The sequence below is a fragment of the Pelodiscus sinensis genome, chromosome 18 (assembly GCF_049634645.1).
Source record: "Pelodiscus sinensis isolate JC-2024 chromosome 18, ASM4963464v1, whole genome shotgun sequence".
Lineage (NCBI taxonomy): Eukaryota > Metazoa > Chordata > Testudines > Trionychidae > Pelodiscus > Pelodiscus sinensis.
Window position 1 is genome coordinate 13,276,358 of NC_134728.1, and position 27,599 is coordinate 13,303,956.

At 38.5% G+C, this 27,599-nt stretch overlaps 1 protein-coding gene across 3 annotated transcripts in view; it reads left to right on the plus strand.

Moving 5' to 3' along the window:
- LOC102461321 (serine/threonine-protein phosphatase 4 regulatory subunit 1) overlaps positions 1-26,675 on the plus strand; it is a 46,051-nt gene extending 19,376 nt beyond the window's left edge. For all 3 annotated transcript variants that reach the window (XM_075901137.1, XM_006125334.4, XM_006125335.4), the window contains 14 exons: positions 1,413-1,520; positions 2,271-2,336; positions 4,326-4,484; positions 5,305-5,498; positions 5,950-6,404; positions 11,256-11,473; positions 12,964-13,056; positions 13,798-13,983; positions 14,308-14,469; positions 16,536-16,636; positions 19,532-19,652; positions 20,920-21,054; positions 22,096-22,237; positions 23,427-26,675. In XM_075901137.1, the coding sequence (XP_075757252.1) occupies positions 1,413-1,520; positions 2,271-2,336; positions 4,326-4,484; positions 5,305-5,498; positions 5,950-6,404; positions 11,256-11,473; positions 12,964-13,056; positions 13,798-13,983; positions 14,308-14,469; positions 16,536-16,636; positions 19,532-19,652; positions 20,920-21,054; positions 22,096-22,237; positions 23,427-23,581 (2,295 nt within the window). In that variant the 3' untranslated portion in view covers positions 23,582-26,675. The remainder of the gene's footprint in view (positions 1-1,412; positions 1,521-2,270; positions 2,337-4,325; positions 4,485-5,304; positions 5,499-5,949; positions 6,405-11,255; positions 11,474-12,963; positions 13,057-13,797; positions 13,984-14,307; positions 14,470-16,535; positions 16,637-19,531; positions 19,653-20,919; positions 21,055-22,095; positions 22,238-23,426) is intronic.
- The last annotated feature ends 924 nt before the right edge of the window (positions 26,676-27,599 follow it).

A 27,599-nucleotide genomic window follows, 5' to 3' on the forward strand; every position in this document is an offset into this window, starting at 1 on the left:
CACTGACAATTCTTTAAAAGCTTCAGGGGGTAGCCGAGTTAGTCTGTACAGGATAAACTTAAAAAAACAACAAATAGTCTGGTAGCACTTTAAAGACTAACCAAACATGTTGATGGTATCATGAGCTTCCGGGGGCACAGCCCACTTCTTCAGATGACTGGAATTATGAGTAGGGGATATGAAAACTCGAAATAAATAGGAGAGGGGGGAGAAAAAGAAAAAAGGAAGGGTGTGTGTGAGACAGAGCATCATCAAGAATCTGGAGAATGAGTACCTAAACCTAAGTAGATCAAAGTAAATAGATAGATGCTAAGACAGGAAGGATACCACTCACAGCCTTTTAAATCTGCACTTGAAAGGGAATCCTCTGAACTGTCATTCATGCTAAAATTTGACACTCTACGCGGGGGAGGGGGGCTCAACAAAGACTCTGGCTATCTTACCCATTACAAAGATAGCTTCCCCAATTATCACCTCTAATACCATTATCTCACAGACATTTACCTCCCCCCCCCCTGCATCCCCCTTCTGTTCTGAAATTATTTTTCATATGTCTGCCTTATTTTTCATATGTGTTCACTTTTTTTAATTGTATCCTTTGGTATATATGGTTGTGACTATTTTCTTCCACTATTTGATCTGAGGAAGTGGGTCTGGCCCACGAAAGCTCATCATCTAATAAACTATCTTGTTAGTCTTTAAAGTGCTACATAGTCCTGTATTTTGTTTCAGCTACCCCAGACTAACACGGCTACATTTCTATCACTACTCACAGATCTGTTAGCACCTTTAGTTGTATGTTGTTTTCAGTTTAGGTGCAGATCCTGCAAAGAGCTGTGTACATGCTTACCTTTAAACACTTGAGCAGGCCTATTGAAGCTACAGAGACTACTTGTATTCTTAAAGTGGAGCTTGTGCTACAGTGTTTTCAGTATTGCGGTTTTGAACAGTACCTTCACAATGGAAAATGAGTCCTTGTACAGGCCCTCAACATTGCTATCACAAATATTTAAGTGTAATTAACATTATGACATGGTTTAATTCAAGAGTTCTCAAACTAAGTATAAATTGTTGATTTTCTGTAAGTCATCCTGTTCAATTAACAAAATAAAATCTCAGTTCTCTAATGCAGAAATGTTATACTTGGTCGCAAGCACATAAGAATGTCAAATTAATTTTGCAGTTTAATAACTCCTTGTAAGTGGGCTTCCTAAACAAGTTAATGAAAATATTCAAATAACAGAGAGGAAAGTTAAAAATAGGATATACATTTAAATAATATAATATTTATATTTTAAGGTATATATTTTAATTCATGCTTTCAAAACTATTCTTTTCATAGAAAAAAACTTGAACTAAACGTGCTCAGTGACTGTTATGTGAATGTCTCCCCCACCCCTTCTGTGTTATAGATAATTTGTAAAATGGCTTCTATGCTGAGCAAAACTACTGTTGAACATATGCTACTTCCCCGTTTTTGTGAGCTATGTGGTGATGGGAAGCTGTTCCAAGTCCGTAAGGTTGTCATGACTTATTTCAAAACTGAAACGCTTCAAGTACATTCTACAGTATTTTAACATTTACATCAAATTATCTTTAAGCATAGTATTGATGATGATATGATTTCAGACTTTAGCAGTGCCTCTAATTTTCCTTTTTCAACATAAAGGAATTTCCTTGTTTGTTTTTAATTGTGTGTGTGGAGTTTTTAAAATATGATGCTCACAAAAGTGAGGTATCTGTGACCCTAGCTTACCCCCAGAATAGTCCATAATTCAGCAAAACATGTAAGCACATGCTTGAAATTAAGCCAGTCTGGGTTATTGTGAAGATAGTTTTGATAATACACTTACGTACTGACTTGCACACATTTTTCTTCTGCTCCATTTTTGGCAGCCTCTGCTCACATCTTTAAAAGATTCAGATGGTGAATCTCTGCTGTCCATTCAGAGTCCATTGAAGTTTGTGAGACTCCTGACTGATGTAGAGGCCCAGCGTACAGTGGCATTTATTTCTATGGTGTTTTTTGTGTACCACAGGGGTCTGCCCTAATGAATCTCTGGTTCAGGACTGAGGCCTTAGTATTTACGGGATTTAAATTTTTCAGTAGGATTTGTATAGTAAAGGACAAGCAAACTGCTAAATCCAGTGCTTAATGCTCATGAATGAACAATAAGGGGTAAAATTCTTGACACCAATCAGTAGCAAAGCTCATACTCATTTCAGTGGGATCAGGAGTTCATTCATAACATTGTTATGGCTTTTTTTAGGTTTGTGCAGCTAGCTTTGGTGATATTTGTAATGCAGTTGGACAAGAAGCCACAGAGAGATTTTTGGTATGTAAAACTTAGAGATACAAATCTTTTTGTGTATTTTGCTTGAGCTTTTATTTCTTTTACAACTGAAATATTTTAACAAGGAAATTACAGATAATGCCATTTCATTTTCTTTGAGACAAAAGTGCAAATATTTGGATAACTCTTCCTTGAATTTAAACCTGATCCACTGATTTAGTCTCCACTGTGGCAAAAGTTTGTTTTTTTTAAAAGAGACTTTTTGATTGTTTTTAAGACTATGCGTATGCTGTGAGGGTAGGTTCTTTTCAGTGAATTTATTAAATTATCTGGACACAGTCAACTTGAAATCTCAGAATGGTAAAAAAAATCAAGTTAAACGTTTCACGTTTTATACCTGTAAATGAGTGACCTGGCAGTTTTTGTGGTTTTACATTATAGTACATATTGGACCTCTTTGGACGGACCCCCTCAGGATCTGGTTGGTCCTGGATGAGGGATTTTGCTGGACCCCAGGGGAGGTCAATTTTGGACCCCTGCCACTGCCCCCTGCCCAACCATTGGCCTCCCAGCTGGCTCCCCACCTCCTGCTGACCCTATTACTCTGCCAACCCTCTGGGCAGCCATCTCTGCCAATGCTGGGCTATCTCTCCAGGCAGCTGTGCGCATGGTGTGGTGGGGCTTCAGGTAGACGCATTTGCTGAGGCTGCCTGGGCAGCCCCGTGCACCCGGGGCTTCCTGAGCTGCTGTGTGCGACGCCCCGGGGCTCTGTGAACAGTCCCACTTATTGCACGCCAGGGCTCCCAGCCCCACTGGGCAGCCCCACCCCGGGTCTCCCAACTGCACTGGGTAGCCCCTCTGCCACGCGCAGGGCAGCCCCACTGTCTTGCCAGCCCCACAGGGGGTCCCTCCACCAGAACTCTCTGGTCCTGCAACATCCATGCCAGAGCATGGATGTTGCCAGTCCAGGGAATCCCGGTTAAAAAAGTTTCAACCTGTATATTATGTATTTTCTCTCTTCTCTTTATATATATATATATATTAAAAAGTTCCTGCTAGGTGACAGAATGACTTCATTCGAGGCCAGAAAGAGGGGGGCTGGTGAGAGTAGTGAGCAGGGTACAGCCCCCTAGTAAATGTTTCTTTTCTTTCTCATCCTGGGGTATAAATATGCACACAAAACGTAAGTTAAACTTAAAGTAGTCACTTCTCTTTAGTTAACAATGAGTAGTTTTTAGGTGCCATTGCAGGAGCTAGCTCTACTTTTTGCATGTGAGAGTCCTGACAGTTTGTTCCAGTAATATTCTATCTGTTGCTTTTGGAAAAAGGCCAGGAAAAATCAGTTTTGATTTGAGTGTGGTTGCTGTAAAGATATGTATAAAATTGCATTTTAACAGAAACAGAGAGGTGTTTGCAAAAATCTAATTAAAGAACATTATTTTCTTATGCAAGTAGCTAGCTATTTTCCCTTTGCTAGGTGGTGGGAGGAGTGTTCTGAAGCTAAACCCAATACTAGACTTGACTTTTCCTGAGGCAGTGTTCCCAATTGACGAACTGGTCTGGTACTGAATAGTAAGGTTTACTCTTCATCACCAACATACTTTTTTTTTTTTTAAGCACAGTTGAAAGCAGAAGAGTATTTTAAAGTGATCTGATTCTTCTGATCACTTCCCCAGACTAGAAAGAATTCATTTCCCATGCTTTATAAGCTCTCCTTACCCCCGAGATATACTTGCAGAAAGAAAGCCTGTAACTAATTTTTCCCTATTTTCTTTCTCTTAATTTAAATTATAGTAAAACAGAACTGAGATGAATGGGGGAGGGAAATTTGAATTCTTCAATAATTAATATAACTAGAATAATTTTTCTATTCAGCCACTATTTTCACATCCTTTCTCACCCATTATTCATCAACTGTAAACGGTTACCAACTATTTTTTCCAAGTACTGTAAATAAACCAACAGAAAGTGGTATTTTATATTGCAGTTTGAATTATCTTGATTATCTATAGCTCCATTCATTTTTGGCAGATTCCAAAGTTTTTTGAACTCTGCTCTGACAGTGTTTGGGGAATGCGAAAAGCTTGTGCTGAATGCTTTATGGCTGTGTCTTACACCACTTCCCCAGAAGTTCGCAGAAGCAAGTTGTCTCCTCTCTTTATCAACCTTATCAGTGACCCCTGCAGATGGGTAAGTAGGCAACCTTTGACCTAAAAGAAATTAATTCATGCAAGCTGCCTTTTCAATTACAAAGACTTTTAGGTGGCCTAACCAGTGCTTGATAGTAAAGGTAGGTCTCCTGTATAGGAGCATAAATGTTAACTTTCAGTCGTGGTCCCTCAAGTGGAGGATACTGAAAGCAGCATGGATGCAATATGTTTATGCTTCCTTCACCCACACATGCATACCCTGTAAAATTTAGCTGGGTAGGTTAGGATCATGGTGATGTGGTGTTCTGCTCTTTTTTGGTTTTCATGTTCACTTCAGAAATGTAAAACATCATGCTTAGAAAGTGGGTGTCATTCTGGGCCTGCTAAATTTTGTCCTGTCAGACTTGGAGGCTTTTATTTATTTATTTATTTATTTTATTTTTAATGTCATATTGGCGATTTACATTAAATACAGTGTAAAAGTTAAGAAGCATTTTCATTGTCATAATACTAGATGCATGGAGCTTTCAGCCTTATCTAGGAAATAATTATGTTGTGACTTGAATCATGCAGTGAAAGATTAAATAGATTAATTAGACGAGTTATATTTACTTTTTATATCCCCTTACTCTGCTGCCTGGCTTTTTCCTCAGAAGTTCTAGTAATAGAATGTATTAAATGAAGCCAGGACTGGCTTACTAGCATACTCTGAAAAACTAAGATAATAGCAAATAAAATCTTGTACATTAATTCTTAATATAGTAAGAGCCAAATTTGAGCCATATTTCATTAGTAACAATTTACCAAAAGGCAGCATGGCTACAAAATAGGTTACATCTTTATTTTTGTACTACTTACAGGTTCGTCAAGCTGCTTTTCAGTCTCTAGGCCCTTTTATTTCTACCTTTGCAAACCCTTCTAGTGCTGGCCTTTATATACGGGAGGATGGAACCCTCAGTATCCGACCATCAGCACAAGATGTGATTTTCAATTCCTGCCAAGCAGGCAACAATGCAAACATCACAGTTGCCAGTCTGAACATTGTAGCCTCCAGGTAAAGCTAGGGTTGAGGTGCAAAAAGGGGAAGGAAATTGACAAAATGTTTTTTTTCCTCACAGTCTTTCAGTTGTCTTTCATTTTAGTTTATATGATCTTATGTTTAATATGTGTGACTTAAAAAAAGACCTTTGATAATGTAGGTGTAATTTCAATAATGGTATAAAATGTGGATTATGCATAGGTCTGATGTATTGCCACATGATTAAATCTAGCTGCTACTTTAATGTTTCATCAGTAATTTCTTGGAGGGGAAGGGGAGACAGAAAGGGAGAAATGTATTGAAACTAGAGATGAAACAAGTAGTTCTAAAGCAGGATTTGTCCTCAAGTAGAATAGCTACATCTATTATAATTACTGTTGCTGCCTTATTTAGAGTCTTGTAACTGAAAAGTGCTGTTCTAGGGTCTTTACCTTTTCTTCTCCTAATGACACGTCTCTGTTCTCAGTTCAGAACAACCAATAGAAATTAAATTGGAATCATCAACTAAAGGGACGTCAGCAGAAGCCAACCCCTTGATTTGTGTTGAAATCCCAAGAACAGACCTACTGAAAGAAAATTTAAACAGTTGTGCTAGTCCTGAAGGGGATCTGACTAGATTGTCCCAGAGTGACAATACCACTGCTTGTGTGATAGAAGGCATTAAAGACTGCCATGTGAGTGATTGCCAGAAAGTGAACTCGAGGTTCCAGTCTGCTGAGGATGTCTTTAACAATTTCCTGTACTGGCGTCCTCCACTCCCTGATATAAGCCAGGATTTGGAACTGCTTCAGTCCAAGACTGAGAAGCATGAAGAAGGCTGCTCTGTGTCGAAGGCTCTGTGTAGTAACTGCGTTGCCAGTAGTGAAATTAAAAAAGTGCTGGAAAGCTTGCAGGATCACATGAATGATCCAGACGTTCAAGGTAAAAGCCTACAATAGTAGTGATATGTGGAGGTATAGTTTCTGATGCCTCATGTAGGGAGGACTCCCCACACCCTTCAAAGCCCCTTATTGCAGCAACCCTATCTTGCCTAGAGCAGAGTTTCTCAACCCATGGGTTGGGACCTAAAATTGGGTTGCTAGAATCATAGCATCACAGGGTTGGAAGAGACCTCTGGAGATCGAGTCCAACCCTCTGCCCAAAGCAGGAGCAACCTTAAATAAATCATCCCAGCCAGGGCTTTGTCAAATCTTGCCTTCAAAATCTCTAAGGATGGAGATTCTACCACCTCCTTAGGTAACCCATTCCAGTACTTTACCACCCTCCTAGTGAAATAGTTTTTCCTAATATCCAACTTAGACCTTCCCCGCTGCAACTTGAGACTATTGCTCCTTGTTCTGCCATCTGTCACTACTGAGAACAGCCTCTCTCCATCCTCTTTGGAACTTCCCTTCAGGTAGTAAAAGGCTGCTATCAAATCTCCCCCCCCTCCCCCTTCTATTCTGTAAACTAAACAAGCCCAGATCCCTCAGCCTCTCCACGTAAGCCATGTGCTCCAGACCCCTAATCATTTTTGTTGCCCTCTGCTGGACTAGAATGTTTCAAAGAGTTCCGTGGTGGTGGTTCCTGTGTCTTCTGTCCCCAAGTGTTGTCTGGGCTCATCTTCCTGCTTCAGGCAACTTCTGCCGTCTCTGCACCACTCAGATTTGGCACAGACATTGTGATGATAGAAGTCCAAGGCCAAATGTGAGTGAGTAGCACTGCAATCCTATGAGTCAGGGCACAACTCGAACCTCACCAACAGGATCCAGTCTGCAGGGCATGGCAAACCAGAGTGGGGTGAGAGCTAGGTAGGGCCCAACCATCACGGGGGGCAGGATCTGACCAAAACCACCCCAGGGTTTCCACCCCCAGTCTGATTACTTAGTAGCAACAGGCCATAAACATTTTTAAATGGAGCTGAGGCTGGAGCACTCAAGAGGAAAAATGAGTGGGTGCTGAGCACCCTCGGCAGCTAAGCTACCTCCTTCCCGCCTCCTGAGCCTGGAGGGCAACCAATGGACAACTCCTTCCTTGCCCTCCCAACACTTCCAGAGCACTGCAAACAGCTGATTCAGTTTTCAGGAAGCTCTGGAGGAGTGGGGGAAGAGTGGGGATAAGCCGTGCTTGGAAGAGGCAGGTTGGTGACATAGACTAGTGACAAGGGGTGAATGGGGGTTAGGGTAGGTGGAAGCCAAGGACAGAGTGAGGATCCAGCACCCCTGTTAGGCTATGTCTAGACTGCAAGCCTCTTTCGAAAGAGGCTCTTTCGAAAGATACTTTCGAAAGAGCCTCTTTCGAAAGAGAGCGTCTAGACTGCACGCGGAATTTCGAAAAAGCAAGCCGCTTTTTCAAAAGAAAGCACCCAGTGAGTCTGGATGCTCTCTTTCTAAAAAGCCTGTTTGCTTTCAAGAACGCCTTCTTTTGAAAGAGCACTTTCGAAAGAAGGCGTTCTTCCTCGTGGAATTAGGTTTACCACCGTCGAAAGAAAAGCCGCATTCTTTCGATTTAATTTCGAAAGAACGCGGCTGCAGTCTAGACGCAGGTGAAGTTTTTTCGAAAAAAGGCTACTTTTTTCGAAAAAACCCCTGAGTCTGGACACAGCCTTAGAGGGGAAGTTAGTACCTATGCACGGAGTCCAGAAAGACTGAAAAGATTGAAAAGTGAGTGGTGGGCATAGGAGTCAAAATAAGAAATACAAGAACTAATAGGAGAGGAGAAAGATTAGTGACAAGGAATAGAACAAGAAGGAAAGTGAAACTGGAGCATGGGAATTGGCAGCAGGGTGGCAAGTTACAAGGCTGATACATATACAATAGAAAATAAAGAGAATGGTTTGTGTGCTCATTTCTCTTCTTTTGTGACCAACTTGCCAATACCTCTTATGTACCTCTGCCTGATCTGATCATCTTTTCTCTTTTCTGTTACCCTCAACTCTTCGCATCCGCCCTTAAATAACTGTTGCTTTTGGACCTGGTATATGCTCTGGTATTTCACTGTTAAAATCTAGTCACTACGGGTTGGACCAATGTAAATATTTTGGAAGCTATTAGAAAATCTGAGTTCTAGGAGCTTCTTTTGTTCATATTTTCACAGAATGTTGCATTCCATAGAAATGGAGCTGGGTTCAAAACTACATTGGAGGAATCCTGGCAAAACACACTAATTTTTGTTCTTTTAATCCATTCCCGAAAGACCATTTGAGACACGCTAACTATATACTTCCTCTTGCTTATACTTGATCGGAAATGGGTTTAATCTGTGTGTGTGATGTTCTGTGGATGACACAAATCAGTAGGGGCCTGCCCTGTAACTTTTGGATGCCTAAATGTTGTGCTGCTATGAGTTCTATTCCTGACCACTATAGGTTGTCCGTAAGCAAAAGCTCTCACCTTGGCTTCCAGCAGCTTAGTTTCTCTTTTTTTAGGATGACACCAATAGACCTTCTAGTCCCAAGTCTCCCCTATTCCGTCCTCTCCAACTTCTTAATTACCAGAATCTCAGAGTTTTTCCCTCTGGTTCATCATATCTGAAGATGTGAAACCAGTCCCCCCTTCTTCCCTCCTGTTAGCTGCTCACTTTGATGCATATACACTACATACAGGTTACGCAACAGAGATCTTCTTGGGGTAAAAAATTCAAAGAGGAAATGTAGACTAAACAGTACACAAGGTACACAGTAAGTAAACACAAAATGCAACTTCTGGCATTTACACTTGTATATTAGATAAAATTCCTTTTCCATTACAAGTTACTGTGGCCTTTAAACTGTTTCTCAGCGTACCCCCTAACTGCAGGGGTGTCAGCCAACGGTCAGGGCAGTGTGTGTGGGTATGTCTCCTAAGTCTTTGACTGCTAAGACACGAAGTCTCGTCGCAGCGGGCAGCCCAGAAGGCTTAAAGGAGTCCCGAGAGTTTAACGTCTGACTTTACTGCTAGGACCGAGGTCCCGTCGCAGAGGGTAGCCAAACAGGCTAACAGACGCCCCAGTGTGTAGGAAGAGCTTATTACACCTTAGATTTTAGCTGCTAGAACACAAAGTTCCTTTGCAGCGGGCAGCCTGGGAAAGGTGCCCCAATGGATCTTGTCACCTGGGAGTGACACAGAACCAAACGCCCAAGCTCTCCCTATGTCTGTCCCTTTATGACCGGCTGAAGTTCTTTTAAATTGTGCTTGGTTCTGTTACAGCAACTGAAGGAGTCAGGTCAAAGCTTAAACAGTTACAGGTTTATTAAAGGAACTTATAAATCATATGGTTACAATGGCTATTGCTCTATTCCTTAATGCTAGCAAATATATATATATAGATCTTAAAAAGTGGTTACAGGAAAAAGGTAAAGATAGAAAATAGAAATAATGGTACCAAATGACAGCTTAATCTTTAAAGAGCTCTAACACTATGTGTGTGTGTGTGTGTGTGTGTGTGTGTGTATGTATGTATATATATATGTATATATATATATATATATACACACACACACACACACATACACACACAAAGGACCACATCCAGGTACAATTTTTACCCCCTTCTGTGCCTCTCGACTCCAGCGTGTCAGGCCAGGGTCGGTCCCTCAATTCCTCGGAAAGACGAATACGAGGTGGGCGTCCCCTCTGGAACCTCGGGAGGTCAAACACCAAACCCGACCAGCAGATAGGTGGTAGATTGACACACAAAGCAAGTGTGCTGCTGTACCCATCTTTATACCCCTGGGGGCCCGTATTCTCTTTATCTTAAGAGGCCAAATTTTACTGGTCCGTTTTGTGGCGCCAGTTCTTACAAGCAAGTTTCAAGTTAATTTACACTTGTAAGAGAGGAAGATAGCTAAATTAGGACTGCCGGATGTTCTTGTTGGGCGGGAGATTCCTCCCCCCGCAGACGGTTGTGTGTTCGTATCAATATGGGTTAAGTCAAGGGCACGATGTAGTGCCCTTAGTTTGACCACCCTCTTATCTCTGCTTACTGTTGGTCACGGTCACTGAGCCAGCATATCTAAACCTCCTGCTCTTATGTGCCCTGCATGGTTTCAAGCAGACAAAGATGGATGTTAAAATGGGGGTTCACGTCTGGCTACAAGGGGGACCTACAGTTTCACAGGCAGCCTCCTACCTTGATGCTGGCCCTCAGTTTCTGGATGAAGGTCTCATTTTCAAGCTTCCCTACACCCTAGTCTCCTCCATGTTAAATTGTTTTAAGGATGATGAAATAGGACATGATCCTGCGTTCCTTGCCATTGGAGGTGATCAGAGGTCTGTCTAGACAATGAAAACAGATACTTGTATGTTCTGGAAATGGTAATACTATTTCTAAATGAATACTATTTCTAAGTTTATCTGAAAGGTTTTGCTGAATTCTAGACTTTTTTTTTTGCAAAGGTAAATATTTCCTCTCGTGTTTCTTACACATTTCATTTTGTTTTAAAATCTCTTACTATAAGTAATTATAGTTTTAATACTCTTTAAAATGAAACACAGAAAGGAAACTAAAAACCTGTATACACTGTAGTGTTGAAGTGTACTAGAGGGATGTGTTCTGTGGAGCACTCTAATGTGTTGTGCTCTACCTGCCCTGTGTAGAACCTGATGGTATGTTCTAAAAGTACCTGGTTCATGAGGATGTCATCCCAGAACTACATTCATGTGAACTAGTTACCTTTCAGAGTCCACCTTCAGGAGCTACACAGGGCAGTCAGACTGTACCTCTTAGTGCTCTTTACAAATCACATCCATTTGGTGCACTTTGCCAAGTGTAAACAAGCTCTAAGTGTACCCCAAATCTCTTCACTTTATATAGCCCAGGTTCAAGTATTGTCTGCTGCGCTCCGAGCTGCTCAGTTTGAGTCCATAAGTGATTATGAGGCCAAGCACACCGAAGAAAGTAGTGGCAAACTTCAGAATGAGTTGTCTGCTTTTGAAACCAGCCATCCCACTGTGGAAAAGAGCACATTGTCATCTTCATCCTTCCAGGATGATGTGAGCAACTCATCCACTACTAGTATGCTGAAAAGCACAGTAAGTATACACTCATCTTCTGTGGACAGACAAATAAGCTTTTAAGGCCTGACAATGAGGCTAAATAGGCAAACTTTTTCACCGCGCTCATAATTTTGTCTTCATAATGGAGCTCATCATAGTGATATGCCAATACCCATTTGTCCTCTAAAATAACATTCAGTTCTACTATTTGTTTTGTAACTACAATTTAATGTTAGCCTTGAATTCCTTTTCAATGCAGAAGGAAGTATTTTACCATCAGCTTTTCATTAAGAAATCACCAGAGGGCATGCTTCACAAATTGATATATTGATCTTGAATTGGAGATCACTAGAATATTTTCCCACAGATCAGTGAAGAAACTAAAAGCAATATCTTGAGGGAAATACAGGAGTGTTGAAGTTTCCATGCGTGTACTCCAAAATAGGAATGTCAGTGTATAGTCGAGCTTAGGCTTATCGGATAATCTTATTGACTGCATGCATCTCTCTTCGCTCCCCCCCGCCCCACGCCAGGAGGAGGCAGGGGAGGCTGTTACAGAGTAGCCTCTGTCTCTAGCAGGCCCAGGATTGGAGCTGGTGCCACCTTGTGCTGCTGTCTCTGTAGAGGCAGCAACATACAGTGGTAGGGGAATCCCTGGGAGTGGGGCTGGGAGTACTCTGGCTGCTGGCCCCACCCCCAGGGACTATCAAATAGTTGTGTAACTGATAATATTTTATGTGGTTGCACAACATTTCAGTTAATCACTATTTAACCATCCCTACTCCAAAATGAATAAAACTTTTATTGGTGTATTATTTTTTCTGAAGCAAATATTGAGTTGCTTTGTCTATATCTGCTAAATTTGCTAAGCAAGTAGTACTTTTGGAGAATAAATGATAAACTATTTTTCGGTATCTGAAGAACATTGGGTTCATTGCAATTAAAGTTGTTAATTGATTATACCTTTTTAAAAGCATTAAAAATATTCATCAGTTAGCTAATTTGAACATGGTTCTAAATTCACACAATGTGATTGTGAAGATAAAGGAATTATTTCAACATTGACAAAATCAAAATAGGCTGGCTAGTGACCCATAGACATTTTAACAGTAATAAAATGTAGAAAGAAAGCCCTTTGGTGTTTTGTTTTGTTTTTGTTTTGGGGGAGGAGGTTGCTTTAGTGGGTGAATAACTAGGTGTGTAGTATCTGTTAATTGTTTTTTTTATCTGAGCTACTGTTCGTGAAGCTGAAAACTGACCCTTTGTTGATTTAAAACATTTCATAGAATCTGTTTTAAAGTGGGTGATTTTCATATGGCCAAAATCTGCTTGCATTAATCACATGTGTAATCATCTTGACTTGGCTTCTTATATGAGTACAGTGAGCATGACTGTGCTCTCAAAGACTTGCTCTGTATCTGAACTATGTTGCTCTTCAGTTCAATGCTTTGAGCTACACTAAACAGTAGTTGTGTAATGAAAGAACATAAAACTATTTTCATCATAAGTACTACATCCTTCTACAGGAATTAAAGGAACAATACAATGGGACCTTTGAATTTTTAAAGAAAGAACAACGTAATAATTCACCCTCTGAAGATGATAAATCAAAATTACAGGTGATTTAAAACATTTTATGAGACCTTACCCTCGACTCTATGATGACATTTCTTTGTAATGTGATATCTTATAAACACTTCATCCAGTCAATTCAGAATTTTCAGAAATTGTTCTAGGCATTAATGAGCAGAATCCTGTTGATATCCATAAAAAATGTGAATGGAAATCTAGACTTTTCCTTTTCGGCTCACAAAGTACAAATATGATGCTGCAAATAGAGGGATCTCTCTCTGGTGTCCCAGCTGCAGCTTAATCACAGGCAGTAGCTTAATATGTGCACTGACTGGGTGTACAGGTTGGCTTACAAGCAACAAAGTTTTCATTTTTAAATTGCCAGAGAAATTTGTATGAAATGCGATGGAAAATCTCGCTCTTAGATCTAGTTGCATCAAATAACTTGATGCAGCACCCAAAATGTTGTTATTCAGTAATAAAAATCAGTCTTCCTGATTGTGCTGCCTTCCAGATTTTGATACAGAATGTAACATGGTTATTTATTGCTCTGTCCAAGCTGGATAACAGTCCACCCAAGGTAGTGACTGTTGCTAAAGTTTGTTGTGCTAGCTTGACTTAGGGTGTGGAGTGTTCAGTAATTTGTGTCCTAACTGGTGCCCCTGCCATCCGGTTGGAAGCAAGAGAGAATGCTAGAGCAGATGTCTTTCCATACTGAAGATCTCTTCCCCTCTCTCTCTCTTATTTTGCATTTAGAACTGTTAATAATTTACTATTTTTGTTTGCAGGATATCATACCTCAGCCTTTATTAGACCAGTACTTGTCAATGACTGACCCAGCTCGAGCTCAGACTGTTGACACTGAAATAGCAAAACACTGCGCATATAGTCTCCCTGGGGTGGCCTTAACTCTGGGCAGGCAGAACTGGCACTGTTTGAAAGATACGTATGAGACCTTGGCAGCAGATGTCCAGGTAAAACTGCATTTTCAACTAAGTGTTTAGAATTTTAAGTAAATTACACAAATTAGAAATATAGGCAAATTGTGCTGTAGCTTACAAGAAATGATATCCAAAATTGACTTAGAGTAAAATTTCAATGATTCTGGAATGTTGTGCCAGATGCACTTTTTTAATTTAAGAAAGAAAACTTTACTAAGCAGCACCGGGCTTTTGTGAAATTAATTCTGCTTTTTCTGCCTCTACCTTTCATAAGTGAACTTCTATTTAAGAGTTACTCAAGAGTCTCTCAAGTGTTTAATCTAGATTGCTTGTTTGTTTTTTCTTAACTCTTGACAGTGGAAGGTCCGTCGAACACTAGCTTTCTCCATACATGAGCTGGCTGTTATTCTGGGGGATCAACTAACAGCAGCTGATCTGGTGCCAATATTCAATGGATTCTTAAAAGATCTGGATGAAGTGCGCATTGGAGTCCTTAAACATCTCTACGACTTTCTTAAGGTAAGAGATTATGTAGTTGTTAAAATCGCTGTTTTAGTTTTCTTAGACATATGAATACCTACATTTTTCATGCATCAATTACCTGCAAAACTTTTTTCTGGATTTAAATGCATAATTTAGTTGTTGTATGAGTTTTGGATTTTTTGCAGAGAAGTTATATTTTTAAATTAAAGATCCTTCACTTTCCCTTCTGAAATGCAAACTAACTTTATTTGCTTGCTTTTGTAAACTGTTCAGAACAATCTAAATGGCTATCAAGTAGGCCTACGATTAATTGAAAAATAAAAATCGGATCAGCTCATCAAGTACATCCTCAGGGGCCTTTGCAAGATTGGCCCCCGTGTTGGTATTTTTTTAAAAGATTTTTGCGCAGTCTTGTTTAAAATGCCTTCCACCAATGTCCTTGGAATAGTAAAATGTTGTACACTCAAGCAAGGGCAGGCCTGAATGTATGCTCTATTGACCTTTTCTGAGAGAAAAAAGTGTGCTTAAAATGAACCATTTAATGATTTGTGTGAATGTTAGGTGTCAGCCGACGGTCAGGGCAGTGAGTGGTGTGTGTGTGTGTGTGTGTGTGTGTGTGTGTGTGTGTGCTATACACCCGAGACTTCAACTGCTGAGACTGGGGTCCCTTGCAGCGGGCAACCTGGAGGAGGTTGACGAGCGCCCCAATAAGTTTGCAGGGAGAGCTTATTACACTTCAGATTTTAGCTGCTAGAATCTGTGATTCCTTCGCAGCGGGCAGCCTGGGGGAGGCTGAGAAGTGCCCCAACGGATCTGCCACCTGGGAGTGACAGAAATCCAAATGCCCAAGCTCTCCCTATATCTGTCCCTTAAGGCCGGCTGAAGTTCTTTTAAATTGTGCCTGGTTCTGTTACAGCAACTGAAGGAGTCAGGTTAAAGCTTAAACAGTTACAGGTTTATTGAGGAAGCTTATAAATCATACGGTTGCAATGGCTATTGCTCTATTTCTTAACTGCTAGCAAAATATAAATCTTAAAAATGGTTACAAAGAAGATAAAGATAGGAAAAACAGAAATAATAGTACCAAGTAACAGCTTAACCTTTAAAGAGCTCTCAGTCTGTGTACACTTAAGACAGAAGACCACATCCAGGTACAATTTTTACCCCCTTCTGTGCCTCTCGACTCCAGCGTGTCAGGCCAGGGCCGGTCCCTCAATTCCTAGGAAAGACGAAAATACGAGGTGGGCGTCCCCATTGAACCTCGGGAGGTCAAACACCTAACCCGACCAGCAGGGTAGACTGACACTCAAAAGTGAGTGTGCTGCTGTACCCATCTTTATACCCATGGGGTCACGTATTTCTCTTTCTTATCTTTGATGCCAAATAGTGCTGGTCTGCCTTTTGTGAGACCAGTTCTTACAAGGGAGTTGTGAACTTAATTTACACTTGTAAGAGAGAGTTGAGAGGATTAAATTGGAAGTACTGGAGATTCTTTTCTCAGTGGGGGATTCCTCTCCCAGGGATGGCTATGTGTTCGTATCAACATGGGTGCCAGCCGGGCACTTCTCGCAGCCTCGAGGCCAGCTTATTGCCTTAATCGCTCTCTCCTCATATCTATGTTTTCAGCTTCTCAGGATCAGATGAGCCAACATAGACTATGCTGATTTTATTGCTCCTTCTTTGCCCTGTATGCTTCGGGAACCTCAGAGAGGCAAATAAGATGGATGAGATTGGGGGGGGGGGGGGGGGGAGAGGCTGTCTGGCTACAGTTAGGCAGACCTAATTTGTTCATGCATTCTGTGAGTAACTGCACGGGCAGGTGTCCAAATAGCCCTTTGCATATTCAGTGATACTACTAGGGTGTGCATAATTATCAGAATCTGGGGTTTAGTTTTCTGGAGGAAAAGCATATTGCCTATGAATTGCAATCTGATTGAAAGAGTTATTTCTAGCAGAAATCTGCAAATAAACTGATATGTAAGAATAGAAAAATAACCCTGAAAGTAGTGAAGAGTTTTTATAGGTCTTCAAACTGATATTTTGAACTGCTGGATTAATCTGTGTTTACTAATCAGTTGTTTGTCGAACAACATTTCCTGTAGTTGCTTCATGCAGACAAAAGGCGCGAATACCTTTTCCAGCTTCAAGAATTTGTCGTGACTGATAACAGCAGGAATTGGAGGTTTCGTTACGAGCTGGCAGAGTAAGCAAAACTTGTTAAGTGTGGTTCTGTTATCTTTCGTGGTAGTGTTCAGAATTGTACCACACTCTAAATGTGAGGAAAAGGCAGTAGCTTTCCATTTAAAGGCATATGAACATAAAGGAAAATATTTTTAGGTTGAAAATTCAGTTACATTAAGGCCAGAAGATCTTGTATAGAAATAAGAATTTAGGTTGCAAGATATTGCCCAATCTCTAGGGAACATGTTAGGTGAGAGAGTAGATCAGTATTCATTATCATTTGCTTCTCCTGAGGCATCCAGCCAATGGTGCCAGTTACAGTGGTGGATTTTGAGATATCAACTCTGTGAGTTAGGATCAGTACCACCAACATCTTACTGAATTATGGTCTGAATGCATTTCTCATTGTTGACACATATTAGGGTTACTTCCACATAGTTATGAATAGGGACGTAATGTTACATCTGTATACAGCATTAGTTTTAGGATATGTGTACGCTGCATGGCTATTTCGGGATACGGAAGGTATCCCGAAATAGTTATCCCACATCTACACAAGTTGCCCATTATTTCAAAATATTTTTTGAAATAATAGACGTGCTGTTTCAACATCCTGGTAGCTCTTGTTCCATGAGGGTTAAAGGCTGTCTTGAAATAGCACGTTATTTCAAAATTTGGCACTGTGTAGAGGCACAGAGTTTCACAATAAGCTATTTTGAAATAGATTCGAAATAAGATATGCGATTTGCTTAGTGCAAATTGCATATGTTATTTTGAGTTTAGAGTACTGTGTAGACACATCCTTGGAGTACTGCATACATTCTAGAGTCCACACTTTAAAGAGGATGCTAAAATTAGAATGAATGTACAAAAGAGCCACAAAAGTGATTCAAGGGCAGAAATATGTTACAATGACAGACTTAGAGTTTAGTCTGTTTAAATTATCAAAAAGATTGAGAATGAAAGTTTCTTTGCCAGGAGAAAATACCAGGTTATAAAGGACCATTTTATCTAATGGTGAAAGGCATAGCAAAAATGAGGGGAGGGATAGCTCAGTGGTTTGCACATTGGCCTGCTAAACCCACGGTTGTGAGTTCAATCCTTGAGGGGGCCATTTAGGGATCTGGGGCAAATCTGTCAGCAATGGTACTTGGTCCTGTCACAAGAGTAGGGGACTAGACTTAAAGATCTCTCAAGGTTCCTTCCAGTTCTACAAGATAGCTATATCTTCATATATATGCCTGGATAGTGAAGCTAAACAAATTCAAATAAGAAATACATTTTTATCCATGAGGGTGATAAACCATTGCAAACTACCAAGGCAAGAGATGGATTTTCCCTCTCTTGATGCTTTGAGTCAAGGCTGGATGCACTTCTGGAAGACAGTATATATAAATCATGTTTATTTTGGGAGAGCCAGCCAAGAATGGTTCCTTTTTACAATAGACATGTACAAACAGAGTAAGTGGAGTCAAATGCAGGTTACTGGGCTTGATGCAGAAGTGACTTAAATAAACTTAATGGCCTTTTGTATTCAGGAGGATAGACTACATTGTCAAAAGGTCCCATGTAGTCTTAAAATCTCTGATACTCTGGCAGATATTACTGCTCATTCAGTTAGTTATAAACTTATCTTTCAGTAAATGCTTATTTACTACCACAGTTTTTTCCATTGTACAATTAGTTGACTCATTTAGGTGTTTTCTTACATAGGGAGCGACATGAGGTTGGAGTAGTAGGGTCTGGAAATGTGTCTATTAGGGATGTGAACAGTTAGCCAGGCGCAGGAGCCAACAGCCCTGCATGGAGCTGGTAGCAGTAGCCATCCCTCATAGGGCCACCAGGGCTGGGGGAGTCAGCGTCTGGGCCATGGGGGCTGGCAGCAGCCCTACGGATTGGGGCTAGAGCAGGTCCCACTCCAATTCCACTTAATTGGTTAACCAGTTAAATCTAAAGTTTAACCGGTTAACTAATTAAACAGGATTTTACATCCCTAGTTTCTATTAATGGTGCTTTATTTCAACATGATTTTAGGTTCTAAATGGCTAGCCTACAGATAGATACATTCCTTGATTGATTTATTGATTGATTGTTTCTAGTTACTTTTTTCCTTAAGCATTTTAATCCATATAATTCAAATATTTTCCTTCAAAGGAATCTTAATTTAATATGATCTTTTTGGGCTGTTGAGGTTTTAATCCCATATCATCCTGCTGGTATAATGTTACCCAATAAGGGAACCAGTTTTGAATGTTGTGTATGTTCCCTGACATCTAGTGGGAGAACTTTGTAACTTCAGAATTTTTTTTTTTTTTTGCTTGATTGGCAAAGCATCATCAGTTGCTTAATGTTCTTATGGCTATGATATGTTATTTGTAACTTAGTAGGCGATCTTTGCATTTTCACTGCAGTAATTCAAGTATTTTTCATCTTCCTAAGAGTGCGTGTGGTTATGTTCTGCAAGTAGGAAGAAATTTCCCATCATAGCATAAAAATTTCAAAATTCCTTAACATTTTCATCTAAGAATAAATCATTTTAAAGTATTAGTGAAGAAGAAGTGAAAGGAAAGAAAGATTAAGAAATTGAGAATCCCTAAATAACTTACTTTACAGTTTCTGATAATTTCCTTATGCACCTGCAATTTATGTGAAGCCTTATCACTGAAACTACATTTTTATGTATTTAACTTTATTGAAATGTAGTACTTCTGAAATGTCCACTTCATGTATAAATTTTAGACTTACTAGGAGATTTAACAGAAGAACAATATCTCAAAGCTTTGCATAATAAGAAATTATTGTTCTCCCAGATTTTTAACAGTTTTGTTTATGAAGACAAAGTGTTTTTCCTCCATCTTCAGCAGGAAGGCCATAAAGAAAAAGGAATGTTTTGACTCAATGATCCCTTCTGTTTCAGACAGCTGATTCTAATATTAGAACTCTACAACCCCAATGATGTATATGACTACTTAAGGCACATTGCATTAACTCTCTGCTCAGATAAAGTATCGGAAGTCAGGTGGATCTCCTTCAAACTGGTACAGGACTTTACTTTTTCTTTTTTAAAAAAGGTTTATTAAAATGTATTTTAATAGCAACATGCTTTATTGAAATTATACTGTAACAACAGATACTATGTACACAAATATGTTTTAACTAGTCCCGGTCAAAAAATGAAAAGACAATTTTTCATGAACTATTTTGAAGTAATTTCTGTTTTCCAAAGGGGATTTTTGTTTTTTTAATTTCAGTTGTCAAAAAATGACTGCAGGGAGGAAAAAAGAAGTGGAAAAGATTAAAAAGATTTGGTTTTTGAAAAATTTGTATTGAAATATATTTTAAAGTTCATACATTTTACTATGGAAAAATGTAGTTTTTTAATTTAAAAATATTCCAAAAAATTGTGCAGCTTTAGTTTCAACATCTTCCATGTAAACTTAGTTTTTTCTGGGCACAATACAATTGTATGATCACTCTTGCAGAGATAGAAGGTGAAATCCTGGCCTCATCTGAAGTTAGTAACAAACCTCCAATTGACTTCAATGAGGTCAGGATTTTGTGCAAACTTTTTCAGATGAATTTTACAAATGCAAAATCAGAGGTTTCTGAGCAACATGATTTGAAAAATTCTTGCCCATAATCTGTTATGTTAGAACTCTATTTCAAAGTAAAGGGAGAATCATAATGAATGCACCCGGTTTTTATGGACTTTTTTGTTCAAACCTACTGATAAGAATATATATGCATAAAAGAGATTAAGGATACTGTAGTGTTTGTTTTTTCCTGTTAAATACATATACCTACCGTGGAAAAGAACAGGCTAGTACATGAAAAATTAGTTAAATGATTTTATTTTTCACTGCTCTTTCCTGCAACTTGGTTTTATGCTGTAATATAGTTTTGTTTAATAGTATTTAGTGAGTAGACAACCTGTCTACATGCTGGCATCACAGACATCTCAGGATACTTTGCTCTGCCACAGAAAGTTTATTATTTATCAGTAATAATGTCACTGCGAACACCCCAAAGAGCTGTTGTAGCAATTCTTTTAAAACCAATGTTTGAGATCATAGCAGAGTAGATAGTTGGGTCAGAAAGCAGCTTAAAAATGGTCTCCTCTCCCCTTGAACTTTGTTTTTCAGAGCTGTGCTATCTAAGTAAAGCTTTTGTCAAAATAAACACTGCTATAGTTCAATGATGCCAATAGTTCTGCATAGATTTTGGTGTTCCTAAATAGTATTCTTAAAATGATGCCACTTAAATTCAGTCTAAGTCGCCCCTATTTTTTTTTTTTTTTTTTTACAGGTTGTAGCAATACTACAGAAGTTTTATGCAAATAATGCAAATGCGTTGGGATTAAATTTCATTAATGAACTTGTAGCAAAGTTCCGTCATTGTTCTAGGTGGATTGGAAGACAAGCTTTTGCTTTCATCTGTCAGGTTAGATTCTCTTTTTACGTGTATGGATGTATCAACAAATATTTTGAGAGGATTCATAATGCTACCAGAAATGGCCATTGGAATTGTTAAAGGAATATAGAGCCATTCACCTCCAAAGTATTTAAAAACTATTCCAAATCAGTAATGACTGAATGTTATTATTCGTTCAGAGTGGTTCAATGTTTGTATGAATTAATGTGTCTAAATGATAAAAGGAAACCTCAGAAATAGCACCCTCTATCAGCACTCTTGGCAAGAAAACCAAATATAGTTGAGATTGAAAATGAACTCTGTTTTGTATAACCCAGCTAGAGCCTGGCAGGAGCATATTGTCTTGCTGTGGCAGGGACTATATAGTTCACATGTGCTCTTTAAATTTCTGGGGTTTGTCAGATGCACAGAGCTTTAGAACAGGTATGTCTCTAAAGTGACTAAACTGGTTTGTTACTGAGAGGAGGGGGAGATGGGGAAGTGGTCACTGACTGCCCAACTCTTCAGTTTGGTGCTCAGTAGTAGGCCCTGAAAAGGCCATGCATTTTCTTTTAGCCAGGGAAATGATTCACACTAGAAGCTGCAAGGCAATTGGAAGCGGAGCAGTAAAATCAAGCTGTTAATGATTCCCAGGATGAATATTAAGTCCACTGACTTGATGGAGCCAACTTCTAATGAATCTTGACATCCTAAATTCATATATAGGTAGGGCAGAAGGATCCAATGATATTTATCCTTGATTCGGTCAATTGGATACTTTGACTGTGGTGTCCCTCCAGAAATTTGCAGGGAAGGACGGGCCATTAAAAGAAAAAAATATATACAAGTAACTTCCCCTTTGTTATAAATGTAAATTTAGGCTGCTTGTGTGGAACAATATACATTCAGTAGTCAGGAATATATCTGAAATATGCAGCCAGATAACTAACATTTTAAAAATACAAGTTAAACTTGAGGCAAGCTAGAAAGGAACAGGAGATAATTGTTTTTGTTAAAGATAAAGCAAGGTGAATAATCAGTGTGTCTTATGTTTTGCTTTCACCGCCACAGGCTATAGTAGAAGAAGAGTGTATGCCTGTTGACCATTTTGTTGAACACTTACTTCCTAGTCTTTTAAGTCTGGCTTCTGATCCTGTGCCAAATGTAAGGGTTCTGTTAGCCAAGGCTCTAAGGCAAACGCTGTTGGAGAAAGGTATGCTAAACCAATTCTTTTGATGTAAGAACTAGTTTCTCATTATTTCTATCATTTCTGTAATATCCCTGCTTTTCACAAATTGTCTTGCTTAACCAATAAAAAGAATGTTCAGATTTACTGTACAACAGAGATGGGAATCCTTTGTTTAAATCCTTTGACATCCTGTATTTAAATTCAATCTGTGCAGTACTTGATATCAGTTAGTTTGCAAAAAGAATGTAGACGTGTTTTTCTTTTTAGAAGTTTTTTTTCTGCTAACATTAAAAGGCCACTGTGGTTTGTCACCCTTTTATGATTTTGACATACATAATATCACAGATGTGATATTCTGTTCGGTGAAGGGAAGCTGTATGCTTATTTATAGTAGGAAGTCACATAACATGTTATATAAGATGTTATTTAAGGATTAGAAGAGACATATAAATTGTAGGTCCATAGAATAGAGGCTTATGAGATATACAAAGGTTCAAAATACATGAAAGTATTTGTAATTGGATTTTTAAAAAAATTCTGCACAACTTCCGTTTGGTGTATTCATAAATTATTTCTCAATTTTAGAGAATGAATAGTATAACAGACTTTCTTGCAAATATGGCCACTCATATTCATCTTCCTATATTCGTGTTTCTCAAAACATCCAAGCTGTCTCTGATGTAATTTTTTATAAAGGGAGATGCACAGGAATCTGCCTTTCCCCACTCCCCACCAGAATCATGTATAACAATGGGAGTATTTTGATAGTACTCTTTAGAAAAATGAACATGGCAGCCTGCCAATTTTTCTTTATTGCTGGTACATTTCCACTTGGGGGCCAGCAAAAGCAAAAAAAACTCTTACAGAAATATTGAGTATTCAACACAGATCTCTCCCTTTGCCAAGTCATAAGTGAAAGAAATTAAGAAAGAAAAACACAGCCGTCTTTCTCAACTTCCCTGAGCTTGCTTTAACTTCCCCAGAGAGGCTAGCCTCCAAGTTAGACACACTTATGTGGATGAAGAAAGAAGCTAACACTAAGCCCACTATGCATGTTGTTGTGTGATCTGTAACTTTAAATTAAAAGAAGAAAAAAAACAAAGCTTCATTCTCTCTCTTCTGAGCGAAAGTCAAAAAGAATTTTGTGATATGCTGGAAGTATACAGCACTTTACAGCTTTGATTAAACCTGTTTTTTCTTCTACTCCTTCTAGATTATTTTAAAAGTGTTGGCAGCCCTCATCTAGAAGCTGTGGAAGAGACTGTTCTAGCTTTACAGTCTGACAGAGACCAAGATGTGTCTTTTTTTGCCACTGTAAAACCAAAACTGACCAATATGGACACAACTTCCCTTGAAAAAGAAAACTAAACTGTTCATCTAGTACAAACCTCGAACATCAAAATGGTGATACACTTCAAATTCTTGGAGGAACATAGAACTAAGCAATTTATTGCCTCCTTGGCCTGCTACAAAAGGGCTTGTTGGAAATTCCATTATCTTCATTCAGTGACCACTTTTATATCTACAGCCATGCATCAGATGGGATCACTACCTTCATACTTTTATTCTTTTCTTTGTAAACATGGATTGTAACTCATCTCTACAAAAGGTCCAGTATTGTATACATTCTTTTACAGAGTAGCACACCTGCAACATTTCAACAGCATCCATAATAGATTTTTAAATACTGTATTTTAAAAAATTCCAGTAATAAAGTGGTTTGCTAGAAATCCTCTAAGCTTGTAAGTTTTAAAACCTAAAGTTAATAAGCATAAGTATAGATGCTTCCCTCACTTTATTATGGTTTTTATAATTTTGTTTATAGTATTGCATTTTATTATTTACCTGAAAAATGTATATATGTGAATAGCTCCTGAAACTTGGTAAAATAATTCAAAAAATATAATCCCACATCAGTGAAAATCATAGAAGCCATTTTACTTAATATAACACAGGTGGCTTGTTGGAACTAAAGCATGGCTTGCCTCTACTTTTAATATACATGTGATGCTTTTAAAATCAGAAGGGTTGACTTTCTCTGTATATTGGTCACTTTTTATTGCTTTGCCTTTTGTAAACTGTATTATGATTAACTTTTCCCCTCGTTTCCTGCTGTTAATACTTGGTCTCCTTTTTTCACTGCTAGCACTGAGGGGTAATATACATGGACTGTTAACTCCGCAAACTGGAAATAGCTAATTCTGACCTAGGAATTAAAGGACATTTCATTAAAGGAACTCAAAGTTCACAAATTATGTGAAATCTCTCCAATAAGAAGATAACATCCCTCCCTCCCCCCCCCCCCCCCCAAACTATGGTATGAAAAACACTCTCTCTGGTTTGGCATTTAGATCCCTAGACTCTGGCGTTCTGAACTGTAATAAGAGAGAGAGAGAGGTTCTTCTTTTACGGTCTGTGTACATTTCCATATAATGCAGATTTCCAAAGTACAAAAGTTGACTTATTTTATTCTATAAATTCTGTTTGTAGTATGGTATTTCTTTTTATCATTCTTTGGATGTAAATAAAAAATGAAATGGGGAAAACCAAGATTACATTAATTTGAGGGTATATTGGTTTCTTCTCATATCTAAACAGGAACTTTTCATCCTAAAAAAAGTAGGATGAAGTCCTCTGCACTAAACCTGGTAGCTCTGGAAAAATTGTCACAATCTACAAAACTGATTCTCTTTGTTGGGCCCTTCTTATTTCAGCTGTGCCTTCCCTTGTGTACAAAGACTAGAACTAATACAGGACCTGATCCAAAACCCAGTGAAGTCAGTGGGCTTTGAATCAGAAACACATTCTTTGGCCGAAAGCAAGTGTTTAATTATTGTATTATGGGGAAATGGATCTCATTTTAATGGCAAGTAAATTACTGCATTCAACATTTGCCTAATGTGTAAACAGACCAGTGACAGAATAGTTCTATCCACTTTATTTCATTGTTATGATATGAATTAGTTATAGTGTCTGGAAGTTGTTTTAAAACTGGATTGTCAGCCTCACAGCAAGTAGCTTTCCAAGCCTGATTCCTATGTGGGGGTTTGTTTGTTTGCTTTTGAGCATTTAATTTTGTATATATATTTACCAAACTAGTTTTGCATTATAATGTATAGTATTTGTAATAAATTGTTTGCTTGCAAGACCATAAGATACTTTTAGAAACTATAGGCAGAAATCTATTATTGCTATTTCAGAAAACAGTTTAAGCTCTGTAAATTCCACAAGTTTCACCCTTAATTTTTTTATATAATTTAAAACAAATGCCTCTTCAATGCAAACCAATTTTTATGACTGCAATTTCTCAGCAAAAAAATGCAAGTTAGTTTTTTTTGTAGTTTTAATATCTTTTTCTAATGCTAACATTATATTAGTATTTTTTAAACTGTTCAAATTTTCTAAGATTGTTCCAACCAGGTTTTATTTTTATTGATTGTTAACAGGTTGTTAAATTTCTCAGCACTGATCATAACTTTTTAAAGTGTAGATAGATATTTTACATGTACTGTATATAAACTGGTTACTTTGAACATTAATACAACCCAGCTTTCTGCTTCCATAATCATCTTTAAAATGACCTTATCTTGCAATAACTTACTGGAAAACATACATTTCTTTGTGTCTGTGGAAAGGTGAGATCGTTTTTCATGATGGTATTCTTAGAATCACTTGCAAGGCACCAACTAAGATCACTAAATGTCCAAACCAAAAATGTGTGTGAAATCTTTTTTAGCACCTTTATAACTCCAGAAATTCATGTCCATTTTAAATGATGTGATTTGGGGTTTTTTTTTTTAGGAGAGCTTTTAAAAATGTGTTAAAACTCAATAGCTGCATGCACCAGATGAGACCAACATAAACCTTCCTTTAACTTCAGACAACATGCAGTTCTATTAAACTAACTCACTTTTTCCAAGGTGCGTATTTTGTTTTCATTTTATAATGGAAATATGACTTCAGCATAACTTGAGACTGCACTTTACCACTCATACTAGTCAAATGGTTACAATGAAAATTAAAGCTGGGTATTCATATGCAATTCTCTGGGTTGTTTAAATTATGCAAAAACTGTATTTTAGAAGCCAGAGGGAGCAAGTGAGGTAGTCTGTCCACTTTCACAAAAGCAGCAAGAATATTGCTCTAAAACACACTTGGCCAAAGGACATGAGAATAACATTAGTGGTGCAATATTGCTTGGATGCTATAGAAAATTCAGGCACTTGTAATCCAAAGCATGCTCGTCATGTTGCTTAGAATTCAGACTCACTGTATCCACTATACATTATACACACTTGACAACTAACAGGATACTGCCCTAGTGGCAATTTTTATCTGTAACAGTGTTTAGAGCCCAAATAAGTGGAGACACTCTGGAAGTGCCACTGATTTGCCAGAATTTAGAATCTATGTAACTTTCTGTTGTATTTATCTCAATAAATCTTATGACTGTTTTATGAAATGTCTGTGTGGTAATTGCCTCATGTCATAAATAGTATATGTGACTTTTCTTCCCCTTAGTACTAGATGGTATAAAGAGGTAATTATATGGTTAAAAATAAACTACACGCAGCTGAATGAATACAAGAATATAAAATATCCTTGTGCATTTGTGCAACATTTCAGAGTTAATGTTGTTGTAGGAGCCTTAATATTGCAATTTTCTCACTTTTTTTCTATATTTGATACTTTTAATAGTGCATCGATGTGAAGTTTTCTATATAAGGGTGTATGTCCACAGCACGCTTACCTTGAAATAAGCTACGTAATTTGCACTATGCAAATCGCGTAACTTATTTTTATCTTATTTCGAAATAGCTTATTTTGAAACTTGGCGCTGTCTACCCAGTGCCAAATTTTGAAATAAAGCACTATTCCAGAATGTCCCTTTTCCCTCGTGCAATGAGGTTTACAGGGACATGGGAATAGCAAGTCTGTTATATTTCGATATAATGGACTTGCTTTTAAGATGCAGAATAGCTACCTGCAGTGTAGGTAAGAACATAAGAATGGCCGTACTGGGTCAGACCAAAGGTCCATCTAGCCCAGTAGCCTGCCTGCTGACAGTGGCCAGCGCCAGGTGCCCCAGAGGGGGTGGACCAAAGACAGTGATCAAGCGATTTGTCTCGTGCCATCCATCTCCAGCCTCTGACAAACAGAGGCTAAGGACACCATTTCTATCCCCTGGCTAATAGCCTTTTATGGACCTAACTTCCATGAAATTATCTAGCTTCTCTTTAAACTCTGTTATAGTCCTAGCCTTCACAGCCCCCTCTGGCAAGGAATTCCATAGGTTGACTATACGCTGTGTGAAGAAGAACTTTCTTTTTTTAGTTTTAAACCTACTACCCATTAATTTTATTTGGTGTCCTCTAGTTCTTCTATT